This window comes from Protomyctophum parallelum, assembly GCF_964188405.1.
Source record: "Protomyctophum parallelum genome assembly, chromosome: 11".
NCBI classification, from domain to species: Eukaryota; Metazoa; Chordata; class Actinopteri; order Myctophiformes; family Myctophidae; genus Protomyctophum; species Protomyctophum parallelum.
Window position 1 is genome coordinate 33,558,762 of NC_139707.1, and position 26,191 is coordinate 33,584,952.

At 45.0% G+C, this 26,191-nt stretch overlaps 1 protein-coding gene across 6 annotated transcripts in view; it reads left to right on the forward strand.

The window, feature by feature from the left end:
• Positions 1-26,191, forward strand: part of epha3 (eph receptor A3) — a 163,311-nt gene that overhangs the window by 119,616 nt on the left and 17,504 nt on the right. For all 6 annotated transcript variants that reach the window (XM_083777084.1, XM_083777082.1, XM_083777085.1 and 3 more), the window contains exons 13-17: positions 1,714-1,899; positions 11,339-11,400; positions 16,334-16,543; positions 20,145-20,294; positions 21,804-21,997. In XM_083777084.1, coding sequence (XP_083633210.1) covers positions 1,714-1,899; positions 11,339-11,400; positions 16,334-16,543; positions 20,145-20,294; positions 21,804-21,997 — 802 coding nt within the window. The remainder of the gene's footprint in view (positions 1-1,713; positions 1,900-11,338; positions 11,401-16,333; positions 16,544-20,144; positions 20,295-21,803; positions 21,998-26,191) is intronic.

Sequence of the window (26,191 nt, forward strand, 5' to 3'; positions counted from 1 at the left end):
ACACACACACACACACACACACACACATGTGTACAGTAACCATCACCGGCCTGGAATGTTAATTGGTCCCCTCCCAGGGTCTCCGTAGCACTGAGTCACCCGTTCGGACTGTAAAATGGGGACATGGAAAGTTGAAAGGCCAGACGTCTGCGCGGCTCTGCGCGGCGCGGTCAGCCCTGGGATGACTAATTGTTATCAGGACCGTGGGCGGATGGATTTCAAAGGCCCCCCGGCCGCCGTGCGTGCTTTGGTTGGCGCGCACCGTGACCGCGGAGAATTAGGGGAAACGCCGCTGCAGTGCGGAGAGACCCTTCCTTTTCCCTCCAACAGCAATAAACATGTCTGCCTGATGGATGAGTGCCTATTGACGCTCATGAGGGCCAAGCCATGAATATTAGAGCAGATACATAGCTGTCCCGCTGTGGCGTTAATCCCTGTGTATATGGAAATTATTAATCCCTGCATATGGTAACGGTATATATCAGGACTTTTCAAACCCTTTTCATTTCAAGGGCCATTATTTATTCGCCGTTTGAGCCATGGTCTGGACCACCATTTGATGAGATTTACTGTAGCCTCGCAGACCCAAAACGTAATAATATTTGTTGTCATTGGATAAGATTTTGCCCACCATGCCATGCTGTATTTATGTGGTACCATTTAGGAGAGATAACAGGCAATCACCAACATAAGTATACATTCTCTAATTGTGTAGACTTCCTGTACATTGTAGATCATTTAGGTGGGGACCACCTAGCCCCCTCAATAACCACTAGTGGTCCCCAGACCACTGGTTGAGAACCACTGCTAAATATGCAATCCTGCATATGGAATATGGAAAAGAATAATCCCTTTGATTGTGTACGGTATAAACTCTGTGAATATGGAAATTAAGTCACGCTGATGGAATGTTTTTTTTTTTTTGGCATAATAATTGTGAAATTGGTTCATTCTAGCAAGGCAAGTTAAAAACTTCTCTGAAGCAGTTGTGGAAGAAGTAGGCTGTTAAATAAAAGTAGTAATACTGTACAGTATGTGAAAACACCAATACTTTTGTACTTTTACTCACGTACATTTTAATTCCAGACATTTACTTAACTACTATAACTGAGTATTTCTACATTGCAGTATGGATATATTGTACTAGGTAATAGTAAAACATGTGAGTGCCTTAATCCGTCCAGCAAAAAAATATAGATGCTGGGGTTGAAGTTTAATGGATCACAGAGGACGTTGCTGTACTTTTAAGCACACACAGTGTATGTTCTGCCTGCTTCATGTGTGCCATAAATGGAGCATCGCGTTAGTTCAGTGCAGGCGTGCCGAGTGGAGCCGGTCCCACGCTCTCCACACATGGCCCTGGTCCTAATGGTCAGAGCTACACGCTCTATTTAAGTCAGGCCGCACGCGTCATTCACTCTTTTCTTTGCTCAGCGCGTCTCTCTGCTACCACCAATGACACATCATCAGCATTATTGGGGAGGAGTAACTAAGTACCTTTATTCAAGTATTGAGTACTTAAAGTGGCACTATGTCACCTTTTGCCAGCTGCTTGAAAAGCAACTTTGCATGTTGCTTTACCACTCGATTTGCCACTCGATGTGCCATTCACTTTCAGAATGCGCGGCATGCGCTCAATTGATGACCCCTGATCCTGAACTGACCTCCCCTTGCTCTGTGTGTGTGTGTGCCTGTGTGCGCGTGTGCGTATAGGAGAGTTCGGCGAGGTGTGTAGCGGTCGTCTCAAGTTGCCCAGTAAGAAGGAGATATGCGTGGCCATCAAGACGCTGAAGGCAGGATACACGGACAAGCAGAGGCGGGACTTCCTGGCCGAGGCGTCAATCATGGGCCAGTTTGACCACCCCAACATAATCCGTCTGGAGGGAGTGGTCACACGCAGTAAGTACAACACGATAGTTATGGAACTATTCATCTAACTAATAGTTTTAGCAATCGTGTCCTAAAAATGTGAGGATGGAATCATCCGCACATATTGCGTGCTGTGTTTGGCTGGAAGTTGTGCCATTCTGTGCTGCGATTGGCTGAGCATCTAACAGTGGGGGAACACCGGCGATAAAAATGTCCGAGTGGGCGTTCCTGCTGTCATTACCGTATGTAATGTTAACGTATCACCGTTCTGCGTGGAGGGTAAACAAAGCAACACATGAATTTGATTGGCTATCGCCGGACGATGTCGTACAAAGGATACAATATTTTCATGTTTTTGAACGACGTTCCTCCGCCCACTTTTTGACTATCGCCTCTTCGCCTGCTATTTTCCAGTTGTTGCCGGGTCCCATTGTCATTGTTAAAGCAAACATTGAACTAAAACCTGTGTGTGTTGCAGCAGGGCTACAGTTCTCTAACAGACCATTATAGATGGAGTGCCGTGATCTTTCGCCCCTAAAACATGATCATCAGGCACCAAGCTCTGGATTAGCCAATTGATCACACCTGATCACCCCTAGATCTCCATATATGGAGCTGGCCTGCTCTGACATCACAATGTTGTTCAGACAATTCTGCATAGACTCCATATTTGGGCATGCCTGACAAATAACTCCATAATATGGGCATAAAAGGGACAAAGACATAATAACTGGGTGGGGCATGCATTTCCATCTGTTTGCCTGATGGGTGGTGGTCCACCTGAACTGAATTCGCACCAACAGCTGTTGTTGTATGATTAACACATCTAATACGTAGGACGTCTGGAAACGTCATAAGGATCCCGAAATATTAGTACCATTGACGTGTGAGGACGTCCTAGCGACGTCCCAGCGACGCGGGGCGAGATAAGAATATTCAGAATTTTTCCTATTTATTTCTTTGGCATTTCGCTTTTCGCTTGCCGTATGCTAACGCTCAGTGCAACTATTAGCTTGTCATTGACTCCCATGTTAGCGCGGCGGAAAGAATGACTCGTATATCCTAATCCAGGGCGCTCTCCGTGGTGATGAATGGATCGATATGCTGGCGCTTCATTTCTGCTCCTCATCCGTCTCTCCCGCAAAATATGAACACTTTTTGGAGCGTAAAAAAATATATTAAGATGATCGGGGATGTGTTTCCGGTTCATGGCTTTCAAAGTAAAAGCGATCAGACAACTCTGGCACCCCGGAGCTTCTTTTTTGATGCATTTCCTGTACTAAATGTGTTAAGGGGGAGGGGATGATATTGTGATTGTCATTTCGATCGAGCCTTTTGACCAGGGCCTCGATTGGGCCTTTTGCCTTTTGAGATACCAAAGTAATTGGAGTAATGCTAAACAGAAACAGTACCAAAATCACGGCACTCCATCTGTAACAGTAGCAGCCTGCGCGTCTTGCACTAGGCCTGTTCTCCCACAGACCTGCTGTCCCAGGGGAGTGTTTTACACATCAGATGGTAGACTAATGGCCCCCTGTGCAGCGAGGGTCCGACGCCCGTGTTACAGACCCTCGGAGACCGTCTGTCTGCAGGCCGGGGTGTAAATCTCTGCAGATCAATGGAGACTGATCAAAGCCTGTGTCCAACACAGACACACGCACAACTGCACGCACGCACACCACCCTATAAATCCATATCGTTGCTTTCAGATGGGAAACCTTGTATATAAAAAAAAGGTTTTATTTTTACACGCATTTTAAAACGTTGAAAATTGCCTATCTGCAAGCAACACGTTGCCTCGCAGCTCGTTGTGAGCTTGTTGTAGATTGGTTACAACAAGCTCAACAAGATCGGTTGTTGTAGATCGCTACTTTTGTGCGCCACTTGTATGTAAGGAGATGCAAGGTTTCTGCCCGACAGCTGACTGCCTACTGGGCCTCTCTTTTATAATGCCACTATTAACACACGCGTGTGCGTGCAGGCGCGCGCACACACACGCCCACTTTAATGGGAAAAGCGCAGCAGAAACAGTCTAATAAGGAGTGTGAACTTTGTCGCCATGCAGTGTGGCGTGGCACAGGCTCTCTGTAGCACAAAGCTTTATGAAGTATCACACTGTCTGTCTCCTACTCTCACAGCATTTCAATAATGGCTCTCTCTCTCTTCACGCTTTCACTCATTCATGTGTGTCGGCCCGTGCCTGCAAGGGTTTATCTATAAGAGCCTACAGGGTTGTCTTTTCATGTCCTGATGTCTCTGTCTCTCTGTTTCATCATCACATGTATACAGATTAATCACAACACTCTCTGGTACATACTGTACTGCACTGGTTCTCAACCTGTGGGTCGGGACCTCTGTGGTAGTGGGCAGGCATTTTACCACTGTGCCACCGGAGTGCGCGCTCTCTCTCTCTCTCTCTCTCTCTCTCTCTCTCTCTCTCTCTCTCTCTCTCTCTCTCTCTCTCTCTCTCTCTCTCTCTCTTTCATCAGCCTCTTAAGATACAGTCTCAGAAAGCTTGCACTATAACCACCATGACGCTGCACACGTTGTCTTTGCCAGGTTTGATCTCTTTCACTCTTTTGGATGCCATGGCTAAAGATCTGTCCCTTCCCTAATTATTTCTAAAGATCTGTCGTCGTCATCAGCCCCTAATTATTCCCACTGAAATTCCATAGGCCTACGAAAAAACAATAGTTCCTTTATTATTAGGAAACTCTCCCTAATCAGGTCATTTGTCTTTCCTCGCCGAGTTTGCTAAATTGGTTCCTATACATTTTAGTTCCCATATTCCCAACCAAAATAAAAATAGACAGCGATGATTTCTCCTTAGATAGGACAAAGAAAGAAAGAAAGAAAAGCCCTTACACCTTTGTTCCAAATCCGTTGTGTTTCATCATGGGGCCTTGAACCTGCTCCAAAGCAGAGATGATGTGGAAAAGAGGCTCTTTTTTATTTGCCTAATCCTTTCATCAAATGGGGATTGTATTTGTCTAATAAATCTTACAGCGCTCTTCCTATTAATGTCCGTAGACTGAGGAATGCTATCTGTAATTGCGGATGACTGCGGTCGGGACAGGGTTTCTGTTTTTCAACTGAAACGCCAGTGTTGTGTGTGTGTGTGTGTGTGTGTGTGTGTGTGTGTGTGTTGAGAGACCCTGAACACATGTGCATGATTGGAACAGCATGCGGGACCAGGGTCCATTCCCCCTGTGTGCTCTCTCTCTCTCTCTCTCTCTCTCTCTCTCTCTCTCTCTCTCTCTCTCTCTCTCTCTCTCGTCTCTGTCTTCCTGACTCAAGCTCTCTTTCCTTCTGTCTGTCTTCTCCCTCCGTATGTACAGGATGTCTCACTCTCACTCTCCCTCTCACTCTCTGTCTCTGTCTCTCTCTCTCGCTCTTCCTCTCTGTCTCTGTCTCTCTCTCTCTCTGTCTCACTCTCTCTCTCTCTCTCTCTGACACCACTCGTTGCTAGAGGGTGATTTATTAAAGCTAGTTCTGTTAAGTCTTAATAATCCAGAAGAGACTTTCACACCTCATTTACCTCGCCGCTTCTTTTGGCTGAAACACACACACACACACACACACACATTCACACGCACGCACGCACGCACGCACACATGCACGCACGCACACACACACACACACACACACACACACACACACACACACACACACACACACACACACACACACACACACGCAAGCACACATGCAGAACAAAGGAAATGTGTCCAGGGGCTTTATCTGTCCTGCCAAGTGTGAACCTTGTGTCGCCACGTGCGTGCGTGCATGCGTGCGTGCGTGCGTGGGGTGTCCCTGTCTGGGACGATAAAAGCCATCGGCTAGCCTGTGGTAAATGGAACTGTCCATCAAGGCTTGTGTGTGTGTGTGTGGGAGTTGTTAACAGTATCTATGTCCGTGTTTAGATCCCAGCCTTTTTATCCTCTGAGCTCTCTAACCCCCCGCCCACACACACACACACACACACACACACACACACACACACACAGGATGAGACCCCCCATCGTCCATGCTGGGAGTCAGTGGTTATAAAAGTGGAGACCCGTTCAAAATCAGCAGATATCTACACTGCCCTACATGTACAGTAACGTCTTCTGGACACACCGACTCATTAGTGTATCCCAAAGGTCAAATTAACCTTGATGACAGTTACCTCAAAAACAGCTTCAGAATTTGTGTAATATCACGTATTTGTCGATATCGATATCTATGCAGTGATGTATTTCTTCATATACTTAGTGAACTTACAGTTTCTAGGTACAAGACTTCAGACAAAACATATTAGGCCTACCTGTGTTTGGCACTACCGTCTGTGTTTTTGTATATACATTATTCTATCAATATGTTGGACTAAGTATGTTGAGGTATTTGAGCACATAAACCGTCTACACTACATTGTGGGTCTGTACTTGGCCTAATTCTTTCCACCTCTCTGCACCAAATCGGTGAACCCAAACCATGCCAAGACAATACCCCCCCCCCCCCCCCCCCCCCCAGCATAACAGAGCCCCCAGACCCCGTCGCTGAATGGGCTAAAGCATTCAGCCCTGTGCTTGTCCTCTTGGTGTTGTCTATGTGTGCAGTCACTCACCCCCTCATTGTCTGGTGGAGAATGTGGCCAAGGTTGACTCATCCCATCATGTTCACTGTTTCCCACATCTCTGTATCTATTATGTTTCCACACCAGTGACCTCTCCAATGGTCATCGCTCTTTGTAATGAGGGCCGAGGTTAAGTCTGTCCGCTCCGGCAGACCCCTCAGACCCCCCTCTTGTGAAAACAAAGGTCAGCAAGTTGATGAAAACAAAAAACAAACACGTTGCCTCAGTGAGGTGTGTGTGTGTGTGTGTGTGTGTGTGTGTGTGTGTGTGTGTGTGTGTGTGTGTGTGCTCTGTGTGTGTGTGTGTGTGTGTGTGTGTGTGCTCTGTGTGTGTGTGTGTGTGTGTGTGTGTGTGTGTGTGTGTGTGTGTGTGTGTGTGTGTGTGTGTGTGTGTGTGTGTGTGTGTGTCAATGGCAGCGCAGCGGTGCAATGTTGAGGTAACTGTACTTTACTTGAGTATTTTCGATTTACCATACTTTTACTTCTACCCCACTGTACATCTCAGATCCAAATATTGTACTTTTACTCTGTACATTTATTTGTCAGCTTTCGTTACTAGTTACTTTGTGGATTTGGATTATTATTATTATTATTATTACTAACAAACATGCTTTACCCACCTCAGCCCTGTATACATTATGGCCTTTTGAAAATGGCAGATCTACAAGATCACAAGCTACATCTGCTATTTTCAAGAGATATTTATACTATATATTTGAAAACTTGAAATTAGACATTGTGCATAATGAGTACTTTCTACTTGTGGTACTATTAAGTGCATTTTGATACCAATACGGTTGTACTTTTAACTCGAGTACATTTTGAATCCTGGACTTTTACTTAACAGAGTATTTCTATATTGCAGTATTGATAGGCTACTCTAACTCAAGTATAAAATGTAGTTAATTTTTTTTCCACCTCTGAAGATATGCATCATTTATCATTTTGAAGCATGTTGCCAGGTCTGCTGTTAATACCAGATAAGATCAATCGATCCCGATATGAAGGCCATTGAAGCCTCCTCCTAAACTACCATTTGTCCTGGATGTGGTCGGAGGTTCCTTAATGAGCGTGCAGCAGGGCAGGCATGGCGGTTGGGATTAATCACTTGGTCGTGTGGTGTTCTTCAAGAACACATCTCCCTCTCTGTCCACGTTGACATGTCGAAGCAATAACCCAGGAGATGAGAGGGGGAAGAGAGAGAGAGAGAGAGAGAGAGGAAAGAATGGAGTAGATCAAGGAAATGAGGAACAGCATGAGACGATGAGGAAAACTAGTTAGATGGAGGGAAAGAGAGAAAAAAAGTATGATGGTCGGAAGGAAAGTGCACACAGCCACGGAGGCTGGAAAGAAAATATATATAGATATAGAGCCAGAGAGAGAGAGATTTTAAAAAATGTCTAGTTATACCATTTCCACTGAGAAAATAAGTTGAAAACACAACACATCACCATACGTCCTATTAAACAGAGAGAGAGAGAAAGAGAGAGAGAGCGCTTTGTTCTGTCCAGGTGCGTCCAGGTTACCGTACATTGCAACATAAAGAAAACTATCTTACGAAACATAAACTATTCGTACAAAACCTTTCACACCAATTTTTCAAATGTATATGAAGTTAGTCTGTAACATTCTATAATATATAGGAATATACTCTCTCTCTCTCTCTCTCTCTCTCTCTCTCTCTCTCTCTGGTAGTAAAGGTATCTCTCTCTGGTAGTAAAGGTTATATAGCAGTGTGATCAGGTACAGATGAGAGAGCAGATTTACTGCTCCTGGAATAAAGATGTCACTCTCTGACAGCTGACCTGCTGGGACCCTAAAACACTGCTCTGTGTGTGTGTGTGTGTGTGTGTGTGTGTGTGTGTGTGTGTGTGTGTGTGTGTGTGTGTGTGTGTGTGTGTGTGTGTGTGTGTGTGTGTGTGAGAGAGACAAAAGGTTGAAACTCTATAATCTTGACTTGGATCTTTCACCTCCAAGTCACGTCTGATCTCTTCCCACCAGGTTTCACGACAATATGCACATCCGTTCCCACACACACACGTGCGTACATTACTTTTGTTACTGGGAAAATAGAACAATACGCCCGCACACTGTTGATCTGCTCGGTACAACAGGATAATTTATGTTTCTGTCACTATTTCAGGCATTATGCCCGAAGAAGTTTCCGGGTGTATTTTTATTTTACCTTGATGTATACGTGTAGGCTGCACAATATAGCGTTATCGTATCGTCATCGAGGTATGAACATGTGCAATATCAGTATCGCAAAAATGCAACGGTACAGTATATAATGTTGATATATCGTGAGTGATATTGACCTTATTGTTTGTAGACTACAGGAGATTAATGTATAAATAAGTCGCCGAGAGGCGATGGGATGGGCCAGGTTGTCAGACGCGCTCCGTAAACAAAAGGATTTCGCTGGGTCCAAAACAATGCTTTTAAGGTGGTTTATTGAAATAACTTAAAGGGTGCTCAAACATAAAGAAAAGTAGTTACAGCGATCCAACGTAAATAAAGTAAATAAAATAAAGCAAAATAAGCGGTATAAAGTGGTCAACAAAAGTGCGGCTTCCCACACACCCCCTCTCTCTCACTGTGTCTGAACAGGTGAACATGCAAGTTTTTGAATGAATCAGGTGAATCAGGTCCGCCCCTATGCCCATCAATCATCCACGTTAATCACCAGTGACAGCCCACTCATTTCATAGACCAAACATAATTTCATAGACCAAACATAATAAACCAATTCATGGCTCTTACATTGTTATCATGCAGTTCTCTGAATAATGTTTAATGTTGCAAATATAGATTATGACATTTGAACGGTAATCTTGTATATCGTATCGATATACTATACAATAATTGGCATACATACCGAGATATGAAATTGTGCCCACATCGTGCAGCCCTAGTACAAGCATAGGCAAACAAGGTGTAAGAAAGTCTTTCTCTACTTTTGGTACTCTTAACACATTGATTGCCAGGTATTAATTAATTATTCCGGTAATTCCGCCAGTGTTTTTCAGTGTTTTTGTTACCATATGTTTTTCGACGAGACCCAAGATGTGTCCAGGATATTAACAATGGCTGTCCGGCAGGGCCCGACGATCGTATTAACGTGATCATCAGTTCTCAAGATGGCCACCATATTGGCTTCTGCGCAAATGGAATCCTGCATTTTTGTCATACTCAAAAAGCCCCCTGAAAATGTTAACGAACGTTCATTTTTGGACACATTGAACTGCACTATATGGTATAGCGGCCTAACAAAATAGACAATTACAATACTGATTCAAGCCGATGGTAGATTGTCGTATAACCTAATTCAGGCTTTGTCCCATTTTCACAAAGGTTAGAATGCAGACAATCGATACAGCAGAGAGAGAGAGATGGGGGGGGGGGGGGGGGGATGGTGGTCATATAGCCAGCTATGAGGTCACTGAGGTCCAGACCTGTGTAATTATTTTATATACATGAAAATAAAATGGGAGCCATGTAACTGTACAAATAACCAGAGGTGGAAAACGTCTCCTTTCAGTGTGTGTGTGTGTGTGTGTGTGTGCGTGTGTGTGTGTGTGTGTGCGTGTGCGTGCGTGCATGCATGCGTGTCAGTGGTGGATAAAGTACTCGCATATTTAACTTGATAAAGTATCAATAAGCTACTGCACTGTGTGTGTGTGTGTGTGTGCTCTCGCAAGTGTATATGTGTATCAACTGACATGAGAGTGACAGCTATCAAGCTGAAGCTACAGTTTAATCTGTCATCTCTCACCACATGGTTTAAATAATCCACTGGAACCTCATGTCATGTCTAACCACCGTCAGCATTTCACTTCCACTCTGCCTGTGAAGACGAATAAGATCTTGCACTTTGGTTTGACGTTTGTTCTACGTTGTAGAAGAAAAAACTAGTGTTGGATACTGCAAGGGAATAGTATTATGCTGGCGAGATAATATGATTTGTTTCATGATTTAAGTGGCAGAAAATTAGCAATGCAAATTGGACCACAAAGGTGTTATTTTGTAATTCAAATGTTTATTTATTTTTCAAAGCGGTACAAAGTTCAAGAGCTCTACAATCTCGCAAGAGCCAAGCCTGTCACAGCTACATATTACAGTATTTGCGTTATTTGATCCCCGTGTGTCTAATTATTAATCATGTGTATAACTTTGCTGATTTTTGGTGGCTTTCATAGTCTGGCAATAGTCCCACAAATGTATGTAAAGAATTTCATGATGATGCCCAACGATGATGAAATGATTAGAAGTAGGTAGGCAAGGGGATCAATGTGTCATTTTGACGTGACAAAAGACATTCATTACATTCTTACATCATCTTACATCATCTGAATGAGTCTAACAGACACAGACGTAAACTAGATAAAGTGCCCCTCGGGGCACAGGTCTCCACCAGGGCAGGTCAGGTTGTGGCCTCCTGGTGGCGCTATGATAGGCCAATGTGAAAAGAGTGCCATTCCGCCTTGGATGGCAATTAGCCCTTCACTAAATCCCACCCCAAAAAGCGATTGTCCAATGCCAATCCAAATCCAAAGTTTAGCAACGGTTGCTATGCAGGTCAAGCTTTCTTCGCTGCTAACGTGCCTATTGGACAAGGATGGGTTGGGGAGGGACTTAGTGAACGGCTAATTGGATGATTTGAGGCATTTTTCCACGTGTTGGTCGCTATAACAGGCCAATGTGAAAAGGGTGGGATATATTCCTCAGCCTAGAAGTTTTGTTCAAAATGGGCCAATCCTGCAAACTTTGAAAGCCAATGTTAGCTGATGGAGACAACAACAGTATTTTCTAGTGTTTAAATGTGCCGTCTCCTCTCTCTGTGCCTGTGCAGGTAAACCAGTGATGATTGTAACAGAGTACATGGAGAATGGATCACTGGACAGCTTCCTGAGAGTGAGTACCACTGAAATGCACGCACGCATGCACGCACGCACGCACACAGTCTCAATAAACTATAGCTATAGCCACATTACGTCTTCACTCCAGAGACAACTGGCCGAGGTCTCTCATTCTCACTCATTGGAACACAGCAGTCTTATAGCTTTATAAACACGAATAGTAACGTATGTCATCATATTTTAGTCTAGCGGCACAGAGCTGAGAGGAATGGATTTACAGTGGAAACGTCATCTGGCACTTGGACTGCTGAACTGGGGTTTGTGATGGAGGAAATGTGCTTACGTGTTTTACTTATCAATTACTGAAATGTAGAAACACTCAAAATTAGCTTGAGTAAAAGTACAAATTATTGGTATCATCAAGTACTCATTATGCAGATTATTCACAATTATGTCTAAAATATATTACAAAAATATTTTGAAAATAGCCGGTCTACGTGACACATCACGACTGTTGTGAGCTTGTAGATTGTATGTTTTCAAATATCTTAAATAGGGCTGGTTAATGCATGTTATATAATCAATATCTATATATCAAATAATCCAAATCTACAAAACTAGAAAGTAAAGTTTTCAAATAATTGTAGTGGCGTAAAATTTACAATATTTGTATCTGAGATGTAATGGAGTAGAAGTACATACTGAAAAAGTAGAACTCAAAATGGTAGGCTACTTTAGTACAGTACATGAGTAGGTCTACATGTACTTACTTTCCTCCACTGACTAGGATTTTTATATACATTTTTTTGGCAGACAGCCAGGGGAGCGCTAGCTGCTTTTTTTGCTGAAATCACTGGAGAATGAAATAAGTGGATATTAAAAAAGGCCCTCCAAGATGTTTCACTGGGCTTTTCCCCCATTCAGCCTTTCAGCTCTGTGTGGTTTTCGAATGCTGTTATTTATAACGCTGGCTGTTCAGAAATCACTCGCAGAGCACTTAATTATAAGCCGCTGCATGTGCGCGGATGTGAGTCTACTGGAAGGAGTTTGATGTTTGTCGCTGTGTCTCTCTCCCCTCTGGCTGCTAAAAATGCTCAGCCAAAGCAGAGATGACACAAGAATTAGTTCTGAAATCTCTGTTTTTTGTTAAGGCTTTTGTCGGACTGCGGGGAAATCCGATTTGTTTCTCAAATCTGATCTTTTCCTCCCCACAAACATTTCTGTGACATTCTGTCACTGCTGTTGTATCCTATGGACTCACCTGTAAGTGAGGAGCCCCCACCGGGAGGACATACAGTATACTGTTGTATCCTACGGACTCACCTGCCAGTGAGGAGCCCCCACCGGGAGGACATACAACATACTGTTGTATCCTACGGACTCACCTGCCAGTGAGGAGCCCCCACCGGGAGGACATACTGTTGTATCCTACAGACTCACCTGTCAGTGAGGAGCCTCCACTGGGAGGACGTAGAGCCTTTGTCCTATACTCCTTCCGCCCCGCTGACAGGTTCCTCTCCCAGCCCGTAGGATTACATGCAGTGACATCACCCTCTTGTGCTCGTATAGACACTCGACAAAGCCGTATGCACACCGGTGGATTGTGTATTTAACAACAGGTCGTTTCGAGGAAGCAATCTGATTGGTTGAAACTTGAAATAGCTTTCTAGCCGTGCTTAAACCACGATAATGGCACGGCTAAAATAAAACCCTTTTTGTTTGTTTTTAAATTTGCTCTTCAGACTTGATTAAACCAGTCTGATTACAATCAGGACAAGGCCAGAAATTAGGTTTGATTTGATTTGCCGGTGGGCCAATCAGTGAAGACAAACGCACATCAAGCGTGGCGTGGGCCACAGGATGATCTGACCGTCTGATTTTCTGGAAGCTTCTGCGCGTCGATGTCCTCTACAAATTCACCGAGCTCCTCGCTCAACTTAGCCAATGCATTTTTTTTAATAAAATTAAAAACACAAGCCAAGCTTTGATGTAAATGAGAGGAGGGGGAGTAAAACAAAAAAAAGTCTTTAAATCAACATGGGGCCTGTTGGCACGAGAGCCTTAGCTGTGCTGAAAGCGTCAGGTTCTGTTTCTAGCCATGCTCTTTTTTCCCACTATGAGCGTGTCGCGTGCACAGCGTGGCGAGCTAGCGAACAAGGCCTGCCGCGCTCCCACCGTTTCCCCCACTGGTTCCTGTCACGTTCTGTATGCCTGCGTTTCATCACCGCAGACATGCACACACAAGCACTCCCCACAAACACACACACACACACACACACACACACACACACACACACACACACACACACACACACAAGCACACACGCACGCACACACCATACATAAATACACACACACACACTACAGAAATGCACGCACGCACGCACGTACGCGCGCGCACACACACACACACACACACACACACACACACACACAAACACATGCACACACACATACATACACACATTTGTATTACTGTACTGGTGAAAATCTAAACATTTTAGGATGCCTGGAAAAAAGCTGAACATTGTTATTTGTTCACCTAAACCTGACTTCTGAATGTCTAACCTTAAACCTTAATTACCCCAATCTGAACCATTGTCACACGCGCACACACACACACACACACGCACTGAAGGGTGCACACAGACATATGCGAGCATGCACGGATTGCAAGCGCAATCACAAACCACCCAATAACACTGTGCTCTCTACAAAACGTGTGCGTGCGTGCGGGCTGCAGCAGCTTTGAAGTGAGTGTAGCAGCTGGGCCGGTCGGTCGGTAATTGGTGCAGACAGAACAGAACCGGGGGGGAAGGGGGGGGGCACTCCTCCATATGCTTACCTCACGAAATACGTGAAGACTGTGAGAGCGTGTGTGTGTGTGTGTGTGTGTGTGTGCACGCCAAAACACAGGAGGATGGACCTACTGTAGGGGTCACACATTCACTAATATATCAATTTATCCTCCTACTAGGGGTCATACAGATGTGCCGTTTGAAAACATCACAGTCCTGCCATTGTAAATGCAGTAGATTGTCAGTGCATTGTCAGAAACAAAACATTGCCAGTGAGAAAGGGCGGCATTTGCCAAAGTGTTATATGTTAACCCATTTACAGTAGGACTGAGGCCGATTCTAAAAGAAATGTCTTCTAAATCCTAAAAGTTTCTGTCAGTAGTGCTCAACCTTTTTCATGTCAAGGACCCCCAGAATTATCATTTGGCCGTGTACCCCAATCTGAAGTGGGGTAAGGGGCCCCACAGAAGCAAAGATTTGAAGCAAAGTTTTTGTGTTATCCTTTTAGCCCTACATGTCTTACTGTATCGCTGTGCTGTTTACATTAATTTTCTTTTTTGTTCTTTCTTTTTTTTTATCCCACAATTTTTCAACGGTGCCAACTGCCTAAACTGTAATCCTGGGCGCTGCACTCCCTCCGCCAACCTGTGGAGAGCCCCGAACTGAAACCCAACAAAAGCACTCATGATATACAGAAGCTCTCACAGTTCATAACAAATGCGTTCATTTAAGGCTAAATCCAAAATCGGTTCTGCCTTAAGGCTATAAACTGTATCCAATCTCTGAAATGACAGTTTTCAGTGCGTGGATGTATAGAGGATTATATTTGCATGTGATTTCCATACATGGGCCCCCGTGCCCCGCGCTCTGAGATTTCACAGTCGGGTTTGGGAGGCGACGGGCAGAATGTCAGAGGTGGCGGTGAAAAGGTTAATGACAATTTCTGTGGTCAGTGAATGGAGAATGGGTTCCGCTGTAAGAAAGGTCACAGACACGCACGCACACACAAACATGCATACACACACACACACACTCTGTGATCCATGTTAGATGTCTGATGCTATCATGTATGATCTATCGTTCTATCTATCTTTTATTGCCTATTTCTTTATATCCATTCATCCATTCATCTTTCCTTTTTGTTTCTTCTTCTACTGTGTTTATTTGAATGGTTTTCTTGCATTGTAGATCTTTCTTTCTTTCTTTTAGCTGTTTTTTCATGCATTTTTCTTTCCTTTATTTTTTGATTCATTGCTCTTTTTGTCTTCCCTGGCATACCATCTATTGCTGTCGCTCTTTCCTCTCTCAAAGGGGCTTTATTGGCATGAGAAAACATAAGTTTGCATTGCCAAAGCAACAGTGGAACAGAACATGCATAACACGTACTATGTACAATTTACACAGCTGTTACATGGAAACTCAGAGAAAACTAGAAAAAGTGCCCTTCTGGGCACAGGTCTCCACCAGGTTATCCACAGATCCGTGCAGTTAGAGGTAAAAACACTTTTGGGCCAGTTATAGCGCCACCTTGAGGCTGAGTTGAAATTGTTCATGTGGCATTTCGTCCTCGGCCTAGTGGGAATGTGGGTGCACAATTTCACGGAAATCACGCGATGTGTTCATGATTTGCAGCATTTTGTTTGAAACTGAGCACTCCTGTGAACTTTGGAAGCCAATCTTAACCAATCAGGATGGAGTCTGATAAATGTGAAAGACCCGTTTCGTTGAATGGCTCTAGAGAGACTGTGTACCAATTTGCGTGATGTTTGGACAAAATCTGTAGGTGTACTGTGCAAAAACTTGTTTTGCACAAAGCGGCCTCCTGGTGGCGCTATAACAGGCCGTTCTGGAAAGTTTGGGGCAGAGGTTCATCGTTGGCATCCAGGGAGTGTGTGTGCAAAATATGGCATCGACCGGGTTAACGGTGGCCGAGATTAGCTGTTCACGGACACACGGACACACGGACGGACACACGGACGGACACACGGACGGACGGAGTGCAAAACATACTCTCCCCACATGCCTTCGGCCTGGTGGAGACAACAACAGTATTTTACAAAAAAAAACGTAGGAATGGATTGGGCATTGCCGCATTTGCTAGGTTCCTGTTGGAAAAGTTAGCTTGTGATGAATCAATGTTTTGCATTCACGTCTGTCTGTCCTCTGTCTCTCTCTCTCTGTCCAACATAGAAGCACGACGCCCAGTTCACGGGCATCCAGCTGGTGGGCATGCTGCGTGGCATCGCGGCGGGCATGAAGTACCTGTCGGACATGGGCTACGTGCACAGGGACCTGGCCGCCAGGAACATCCTGGTCAACTCCAACCTGGTCTGCAAGGTGTCAGACTTTGGTCTGTCCAGAGTTCTGGAGGACGACCCTGAGGCCGCCTACACGACCAGGGTGAGTAAAGACTCCAGGCCCATTTAAAATGCCTTTTTAAAACCATTAAGACGTGAGGACCCGATTCTGCAATGTCTTCTAAAACAGTTTTTTTTTTTTTTAACTATGTTTCTATGTCAGTGGTGCTCAAACATGTCACCCAAAATTATATGTATTTTTGTCACCGACCCCCATCTCAAAATATTTTGTTCAGGGACCTCCCAGAAGCAAAGAGTTAAAAACGTTTCCGCTGAAAGAAGGTTTTCACGTATTTGAAAAATACCAGATCTACAAGCTTGTAGCGCTGCACTCGGTGCCTCACTATGGGCTTCTATATCTGCTATCTTTCAATAGTTGAAAATAATGGTTAAAGTGTTTAAAGCTAAGGTGGCACAGATGCATTCCAGGTCTTAATGGGTTAAAAAAATATATATATATATATATATATATATATATATATCCCACGGTTTTGTCACACGTGGAAGGAACACGTTATTCCACCCAGTTCCTTTCCCCTCCATCAGGCGCCATGGCTGACCAGGGGGAGGCAATTTAGAGGCCAGGATTTACTGCATGTTCATTGTGAGGGTACCTCAGGGAGCCCTAAAGGGGAGAAAATGCAAAGTCCACACAGAAATGTCCTTTCGCCAACCTCACCTAAATCGGGAGTTTCGTAATTAAAAATGATTCAACAAATGTATCAAAAATATCTGCTTCATGACGCGCTGCAAGTTTGTATATCGGCTATTTTTGAATAGCCACGCTAAAATCTAGAATGATATAATTTCCCTGTGTTAATAGGTTAATCAAACTAATCGATTTTATTGATTTGAAACATAAATAGGCAAAGCATATAGGCTAATTGAATTAAATATATATCTATCCTTCACTACAATGGGGCGCATTTTGAGCTTAAACAGTCTCCCCACACACACACTAACTCGCTCCCATTTCTCTGCGAATGTGCACGGGCATCAGGGAGACAGACACTACATAAATAAAAATTCACGGAGATAAGACCAACATAAATCCAACCCCTCCGTGTGTGTGTGTGTGTGTGTGTGTGTGTGTGTGTGTGTGTGTGTGTGTGTGTGTGTGTGTGTGTGTGTGTGTGTGTCACAGCAGAGAAATGACAAGCATCAGATTAGGAGGTCAGGCCGAGGCCTTTTCTCCGAGCTCTGTGTGCGCTCTGTCGGCTTTGTTATTTATACAGATGAAAGGAAGTGTGTTCGTACGGGGTGGGGTGGGGTGGGGTGGGGTGGGGTATATTGCGGTATACATGTATGTCTCTTGGTATGTGTGTACTTGTGCACTTCTTATCGTGTAGACATGAATACATTGTTGAAATGTGTCTGTGCAGTGTGCACTGCTCGTGCATGTGCATGCGTATGTGTGTTCCAGACCAGTGCTTGCAGCCTCAAACACAGTGTAACAGTGTAATTGCTGCCTAGAAACCACTTGTCAAATAAACAGAGAGAGCTGAGCTCCCTCCATGAAATACTCAACCTAAATGAATGACAGCATCATATATATATATACTGATACAGTGTTGCTGGGCTGAAATAGTGGCTCAGGGGCCCATGTCTCACTTCCATACATCATGCAACTTCTGACACAGGCAGAGTACACTTGCCCTTTCATCTTCAGGGATGAGGCCTTGGATGTTAGAAATTACATGAGTTCCCTGAACTTCTTCCATCCACTTCTCACCCTTGTGGTCACTGCTAGGTCCACCTCTCCATCAGCGTTGAGCATAGAGAGCAGAAACTGTCCACCACTGCATACGTCTCCCCATCCAACCTATAACCTGTATGACCTAACTGTAAAGCACTTGAGTATGTCCTGCCTGTGAAGCACTTTGAACTGCAACCCTGTAGGAAAGGTGCTATATGAATAAAGCTTATTATTATTATATTATTATCCACTACAAGCTCCTTTTGCTCGGCTACATCTGCTTGTGGGACGTCTCCCCTGCACCGCTTGCACTGGATGTCTCACTTGCCACTTGCAGGCTGCCTTTTACTCCATTGCATCTCCGATGTACACATTAAATGTAAGGGCTGTGAGAAATTGGGCTGTGAGAAATTTTCTCACAGCCCTTGCGGAGAGTAAGCTTGTACGCCCTTCACACAGACTCCACATGGCCACTGCTGTATCACTCCCAGGCCAGCACCACAAACCATGACCACATTCACCTACAGTACATCTCCTTCACTTCCAGGCATGTTCTTCCCGGCCGCTATAACTCCTTGCTAGGTCTTCTCTGGTGTGAGCCATCAATACCAGGTCATCTGCATGAAGCAGCTTCCATGGTAGTCCACCCCTAATGTCCCTCGATACCACATCCATCACAATAGCAAACAGCAGTGGGCAGAGTACTGAACCCTGATGCACACCCACCCTCATTTCGAACCCATCACTGTCTCTGTTTCCTGTCCTGACTACTGTGCATGCTCTGCTGTAATGAGTCACCACTGCCTTGACCAGTCCCTCCTTCACACTTATTTGGAAACTTAAAAGACTTGTCCCTTATTGAACTTTGGGGGAATCAATTAATAATAAGTATGTCGGCTTATTGTCAGTGTCGGGCAGTAACGCGCGGAAGTCTGTCCCCATTAGAATGCGCTAGACCCCTTGGAGATGGATGCTGAGGTGGAGTGTCACACCTACCATCAGCTTTCCGCACCCCAGCTGTGCTACTCATGAGTTGACTTGGCGGGGATCGATCCCATAACCTTGTGGTCCAAAGGCAACCGATTGAGCTACCCTTCAATGACACACACCTTACAAGTTCAACCAGCTCATATATATATACATATACTGCGAGTGATACAAGTTGTCACAGTCATTTGCTAACAAATGGGGTCAGCTGTTGGCCAAAAGGTACACATGAATTTGGAGGCCGGTGACGTGAAGATGTTTGAGAAGCACTGAGTTGCTTCTCTCTAGCACGCAGCGCAGGTTTACCGGTGGAGTTAGCGTTCATTTAAACCGTGAAATGCTAAAATTTTGCTCCGTTGGTTAAAAACAGGCTATTTTCGGTGAGCGACACCACTGTATAAGGAAGTATAAATTGGGCTTTACTCTTGACACGCGGTCTTTACTTTGTCATTTAAATTGGCTTAGCTTGTCTGCGTCTTTGGGTGGCCATGTGGTTTGTGATTGTGTGCAATTCTCGCATGTCTCTGTGCACCCTTCTATGTGTGTGTGTGTGTGTGTGTGTGTGTGTGCGCGCAGCAGTGCACGTGTGCACGCGTGGTAGTGGTAAGATGTGGGTCTTGTTTCTGTGAGGGCTGTGTTTTCACAGAGCGCCAGGCAAGCAGCTGTGGGAGTTGGCCGCTCACTCCGTTAGCCTTGGCTCCTTCTCAACCTCCATCTCCTCCCCTCCCCTCCCCTCCCCTCCCCTCCCCTCCCCTCCCCTCCCCTCCTCTCCTCTCCTCTCCTCTCCTCTCCTCTCCTCTCCTCTCCTCTCCTCTCCCCTCCGCCCACCACCGCAGAGGCTGGGGTTTGAATCCATTGCGTTGTCTAGCATCTATAGTACAAACACAAGATATCGACAGACTCATTGACCTATTATTTGATTCTCTCTCTCTCTCTCTCTCTCTCTCTCTCTCTCTGTCAGGGGGGTAAGATCCCCATCAGGTGGACGGCTCCTGAGGCCATCGCGTACAGGAAGTTCACGTCGTCGAGTGACGCGTGGAGCTATGGCATCGTGCTGTGGGAGGTGATGTCATACGGCGAGAGGCCCTACTGGGAGATGTCCAATCAGGACGTGAGTACAGTTCTCCTGACTACACATAGGCTGCACGGGAGATGTAGTTCTCCTGACTACACATAGCCTGGGAGATGTAGTTCTCCTGACTATACATACTGTAGGCTGCACGGGAGATGTAGTTCTCCTGACTACACATAATGTAGGCTGCATGGGAGATGTAGTTATCCTGACTACACATAACCTGGGAGATGTAGTTCTCCTGATTGCACACATAGGCTGGGAGATGTAGTTCTCCTGACTACACATAATGTAGGCTGTATGGGAGATGTAGTTCTCCTGACTACACATAACCTGGGAGATGTAGTTCTCCTGATTGCACACATAGGCTGGGAGATGTAGTTCTCCTGACTACACATAATGTAGGCTGCATGGGAGATGTAGTTCTCCTGACTACACATAGCCTTGGAGATGTAGTTCTCCTGATTGCACAAATAGGCTGGGAGATGTAGTTCTCGTGACTACACATACTGTAGGCTGCATGGGAGATTTAGTTCTCCTGACTACACATTGGCCTACATCTACAAATGTTCCAACTCTTCACACTTTCCCGATCTCTTCCTTAAAGTTTTCTGAACATGCATGTTTGACCCCAGGTTTAACTCACTGATTAGTCTTGCATTATACTGCTTTGCTACTGAAAAGCAGAGGAACTCTATCTATTCAGGGAATCTGAATAGAATTAACATATAACACCGTCGCAAATGCTCCACATTCTCACAATCTACTGAATTGCCAATGGCAGTACAAACGGCATATCTGCACGCCATGTCCTATATAAGAATGAGCGAATGGGGGAAGGGGATCAACATGATGATTTATTTCTTTGCATGGAAATGTATATTTGTACGTCTTTAAATGTTCTGATGAATTGAAAATGTAGGACCCTGATGTAAACAAGTCTTAGTGCTTTTTGTGTTTTTATCCTCGTAGCAGTTTCTGTATTGACCTGTACTTTCGTTGAAATGCAGCATCACGTGATTCTTTGTTTGACCCCGTGGAAACCTGAATGCGTGTCTCAAAGAACAATGATTGGCAGAAAGGAACGTTTAGAATAATATGTGGCGGTCCCGTTTTCATTCTTCACAACATGGTTGTTGCAATCACGTGCACTACAATATGTGTTAAAGCTATGAAGAAAAAAAACCATGAAATGTAACCATGTGTTCGTTCCCTAATGCAATTCCAAATGGTAAAATATGCTGTTTTTTTACCGCATGAAGGAATGGGATTATCCGGCCATGCCCTGTAATACCTTTACGTGTGTCTCAAAGAACACATCCACCAGGAATATAAGGAAGAGGCCCAAATTATTTCCAATTATGGCTGCTGTGCACAGAGCCTATTCTAGATTACATTGTTCCGTCAGTTTTAGCGAACTCATAACCGTGGTGTGTGTGTGTGTGTGTGTGTGTGTGTGTGTGTGTGTGTGTGTGTGTGTGTGTGTGTGTGTGTGTGTGTGTGTGTGTGTGTGTCTGTGTGTGTCTGTGTGTTTCTGTGTGTGTCTAGGTGATAAAGGCAGTGGACGAGGGCTACCGCCTGCCCCCACCCATGGACTGTCCCGCCGCTCTGTACCAGCTGATGCTGGACTGCTGGCAGAAGGAGAGGAACAACAGGCCCAAGTTCGAGCAGATCGTCAGCATCCTGGACAAGCTGATCCGCAACCCTGGCAGCCTCAAGATCACCGCCAACACCACATCCAGGTAGCCGCATGCTGCATTTACATCAACACCTCTCTTCCAATCTGATTCAAATGAGCCCGATTGAAGGTTTTGTATCATAAGTGTTTACATGTGGCGAGATCAATCCGATCTGCTGTTTACATGTCGTGGGGTTTACATGGAGTGTTTACACTTTTAATCGGGTTAGCTGTACATGTAGTGTAGGTTATTGTATAAGGGGAGGGAGGGGGGAAGAAAGAACATATTCTAATCGGGATAAGGTGTATACATGGAAGAAATGTCCTTTTGATCGGGTTGTGAACCAGATTAGAATTTAAATCGTGTTAAATCAGGTTTATTTAGGTGTATACATGGAGTTTATTTTTAATATTTTGTTTTAACCTGATTAAAAGTGTCCATGTAAACGCAGCTACTTTATGCCGAAATAGCCACCAACCCCCCTGGATTCTGCAGGATCCTCCTTGATTTTGACCATTTTCTCCTTGATGACTCCTTGGTTGTCATCTCTCTTTCATTTCTCCTTGATCCAGGGGATTTCTGACGCTTTGCGTGGCAACCTGTGTCATGTGTGCCTTTGATTTTGACGATATGCTAGTAAATAGTCTAATGATTGTAATAATTACAGGCCTGTCACAGTGGCTGCAGTAAAAGGGTTTTTCTCTGGTATGTGGAGACGCTGGTGTCTGTAAAGATTACCCAGCTAGTTGAAACTCTTGTCGCAGTGTCGACAATGGAAGGGCTTCTCTCCACTGTGGAGACAATGGAAGGGCTTCTCTCCACTGTGGAGACAATGGAACGGCTTCTCTCCACTGTGGTGTGACTTTAAAGTGCCTAAGTCATGGAAACTCTTGTCACACCGGGTGCAACGGAAGGGTTTTTCTCCTGTGTGGAGACGCTGTTGTCTGTACACTACAGATTACTGATCAGGCCGGAGTGGACACGCCGGTGTGTCTTCAGTCCTTTGACTGAAACTCTTGTCACACCGTTCGCAGCGGAACACTTTTTCTTTTTTTTTGGGCTTGTTTTCGTGGCCCTGTCTGTGTTAAGTTTTTTGTCACAAAATGTGGCACCACTGTGGTGGAAGGCTGTGGTATTACCTTGTGTTGTCCTTGCTTACTGTAAATCGCTCTGGATTAAGACTGTCTGCTAAATGCCTAAATTGTAAATTGTGGTGTAATGAAGACATCAGAGCTCATCAGGTTGACTAATGACTTGTTAAGAAAGTGAAAACAAGCCACTTAGACTCTACCTAATGTACCAAATTGGCATTTAACACCAAGAACACACACACAAACGCACGTGCACGCATCGCACACAGGCATTGTACGCACACACGTCACACACACACACACACAAGCTGAGGGAGCGGGACTGATTTATGTGGAGAGATATAGGGGGAGAGAGTGCGAGTGTGTGCGTGCTTGTGCAGGTGCGTGCGTGTGTGTCACACAGTGGGAACAGCTGCCCTGGGCTCCGAGCACCTCGTTTGTCTCCCGGCTGTCCTGACTTGCTAATGGAACCCCCCCCACCCCACCCTATACTGAAGCCAGGGAGCGAACCAAGAGCCTGTTGGGGGAGGGTGTACGGAGTAGGGTGGGACCCAGGGGGGACATGGAACTGTCCCACGTTTGCTTATGGGAGAATCACCCGCCCAGATCATTGCCTGGTCCAAGACCCCTATCGGCCCCTGGCCGCCAAAGACTAATTAAGGGTCCAATAGGAACCTAGACGGGGGGTTAGGGGGGTCACTCATGGTAGCTGGGGGGGCCCCCAGGGCCCACTGACTGCCATCTCGTTACACCGCTGATAACGGACTGTGTGTGTCAGTGCTGTAACGCGACAGTGAGGGGTCCGTGTTTCAGTTATGCTATTTGTGCTAATAACACAGATCACACAGACCAGGACTTTTATCTGAACACAGCAGTTTGATATGTTTGAGTGTTAATGCATGCTGAAAGTGAGCGCTATGGATGTGACATCACTATGGACATGACTTCACTATGGACATGACATCACTATGGACATGACATCACTATGGACATAACTTTTTCGGGCTTGTTTCTCAGAGGAACACTTGTAGCTTGGTGCGCACTGCATCTTAAGGTGGCAATTCCACTCCATCAGTTTGGAATATTGGAATCGTTTACAACTGATACTTGTTTTGGAAGTAATTTACTACAGAAATTGAGAACTTTGACACTTGCTGGATAATTATTTTATTGCAGAGAATGTATAGAAATGGATTCATCGTATAAAACGAATCGAATCACGTTGTGGCGAAAGGAGAGATTTCACAATGCATTGGATCGTTTTGTAACAAATCAAATTGAACGGTTGTCAAGAGAGAGAGAGAGAGAGCAAAGGCTCATGACAGGAAAGAAACGGCCTCTTAAATCAAAAGAAAATCACACTGATGCCTGATACTAATTTCCACGCCACATTGTTCACAGAAAATTGCCAATCTAACAAGCACTTGTGGATCGACCATTTTCGCAATGTGCCAAATCGAGTGTAACTCCATTTTAGAGAGAGAGTGAGACTGGTTGAGTGGATGTGAAAGACAAGATATGTTCAAAAACTATTACTTTTCAGGATAACTTTTGGAAAATAGTATTACTCAAAATGTGAAAGTAAGTTATATGAGTAGTTACTGGAAAAAGGAAAATATTACTTTAAGTAATAAGTTACTTTCCAACACTGATTAAGGGAGAAAGCGGATATGAAGCCTGCTCCCTACTTCCGAATCGTCTTTACAGTCGCGCACATTTATCGTAATATAAATTAAAATTAATCTAAGCATGTGTAGCTTGCTGCTCAGCAGAAGTGGAAATAAAAACATTATGTCCGTGAATGGAAATGCCAGGTCTTGTTTGTCGGATTTCGGGAAGTGTAGTTAAAGACTGTATACTGTAGCATTGGGAGATTGCGGAATAGTTGTCTGGCTACACGAGACTAGATGGAATGTGGGTGAACGCACAGGGAATATACAGCACAGCACCGGGCCCACAGTAAACACACCAAGACATACATTCCTCTCCCTCTATCCCCCACTCCTCCTTTTCACGGATCTTCCACCATTCTCCCTCAGTCACTCCCCCAAGGGAGCCGTGACCATGCCGGCCCGTTTATTCCCAGGTCAAAGGAAACGAGGGATTGCAGAGAGAAAGACGTATAAAGGTCCTTATGCAGACTGATGCGTTTTTCGGCAGTCTTTCTGAAAAAAGCATCAAAAAGTAACACATTAGACTGTAAGAACCTTAAGGTGAAGGAATCTAATGTAATCTCTTTTTCTTGACCTTTTTTGTCTCTTTCTCTGCCTTCTGGTGGGGTTGGAAAAGACGTTATATTTGGCCTTCCTCTTCTGATTGTATGTTTTCTACTTTCCTTTGTGTCTGGCAGATATGAAGCATGAGTACACAGGATGCTTTGAAATCCCCCACAACGCCCCAACTCTCTCTCTCTCTCTCTCTCTCTCTCTCTCTCTCTCTCTCTCTCTCATTCATTGCCTCAAGGAGCCACTCAGGCAGTGTCGAAAATAAAAAGACAACAAAGAGCACAAAGGAAATGATAGGAGATGAAGGGGAGAGGCAGAGACAAGGTCATGTGTAGTTTAGTTATACTGCTCTGCTAGGAGAAGAGGACGGGAGAGGAGGGGAGGGGAGGAGAGTAGAGGTTAGCAGAGGACGGAAGAGCAGAGGAGAGGAGAGAAGAGGACGGGAGAGGAGGAGAGATGGAGAGGGGAGGAGAGGACGGGAGAGGAGAGGAGGGGTGGGGAGAGGAGCGGGAAGGTGAGGAGAGGAGAAGATAAGAGAGTTTAGAACACAGGAGCATGGCGCCAGTAGAATAGCTTCCAGATCAATAGGCTTTCATCATAGATGAGCAGTGTGTTCCCCAGGCTGACATCTTGTCCCCGAGACTCACCTGCAAACTAAAATAACTTCTTCTCTCATCTTTCATCTCCATTTTTCTTTCCTTTTCCACAATTCCTTCTCCCTCCCCGCAAGCGTGTAGGCACACACACACACACACACACACACACACACACACACACTACCACACACTTACTATCTCTTCCTCTCTACGCCACCCCCCTGCCCCCACCTTTCTCTCTCGGCCCAAATGTCGGTCTCTCCACTGTGTCCTTGGGAGCCCAGAGCATGTCTTGGAGTTTTTTAATAGCAGTTTTTGTTTCAATTGAAGATTCAATCAATGGAG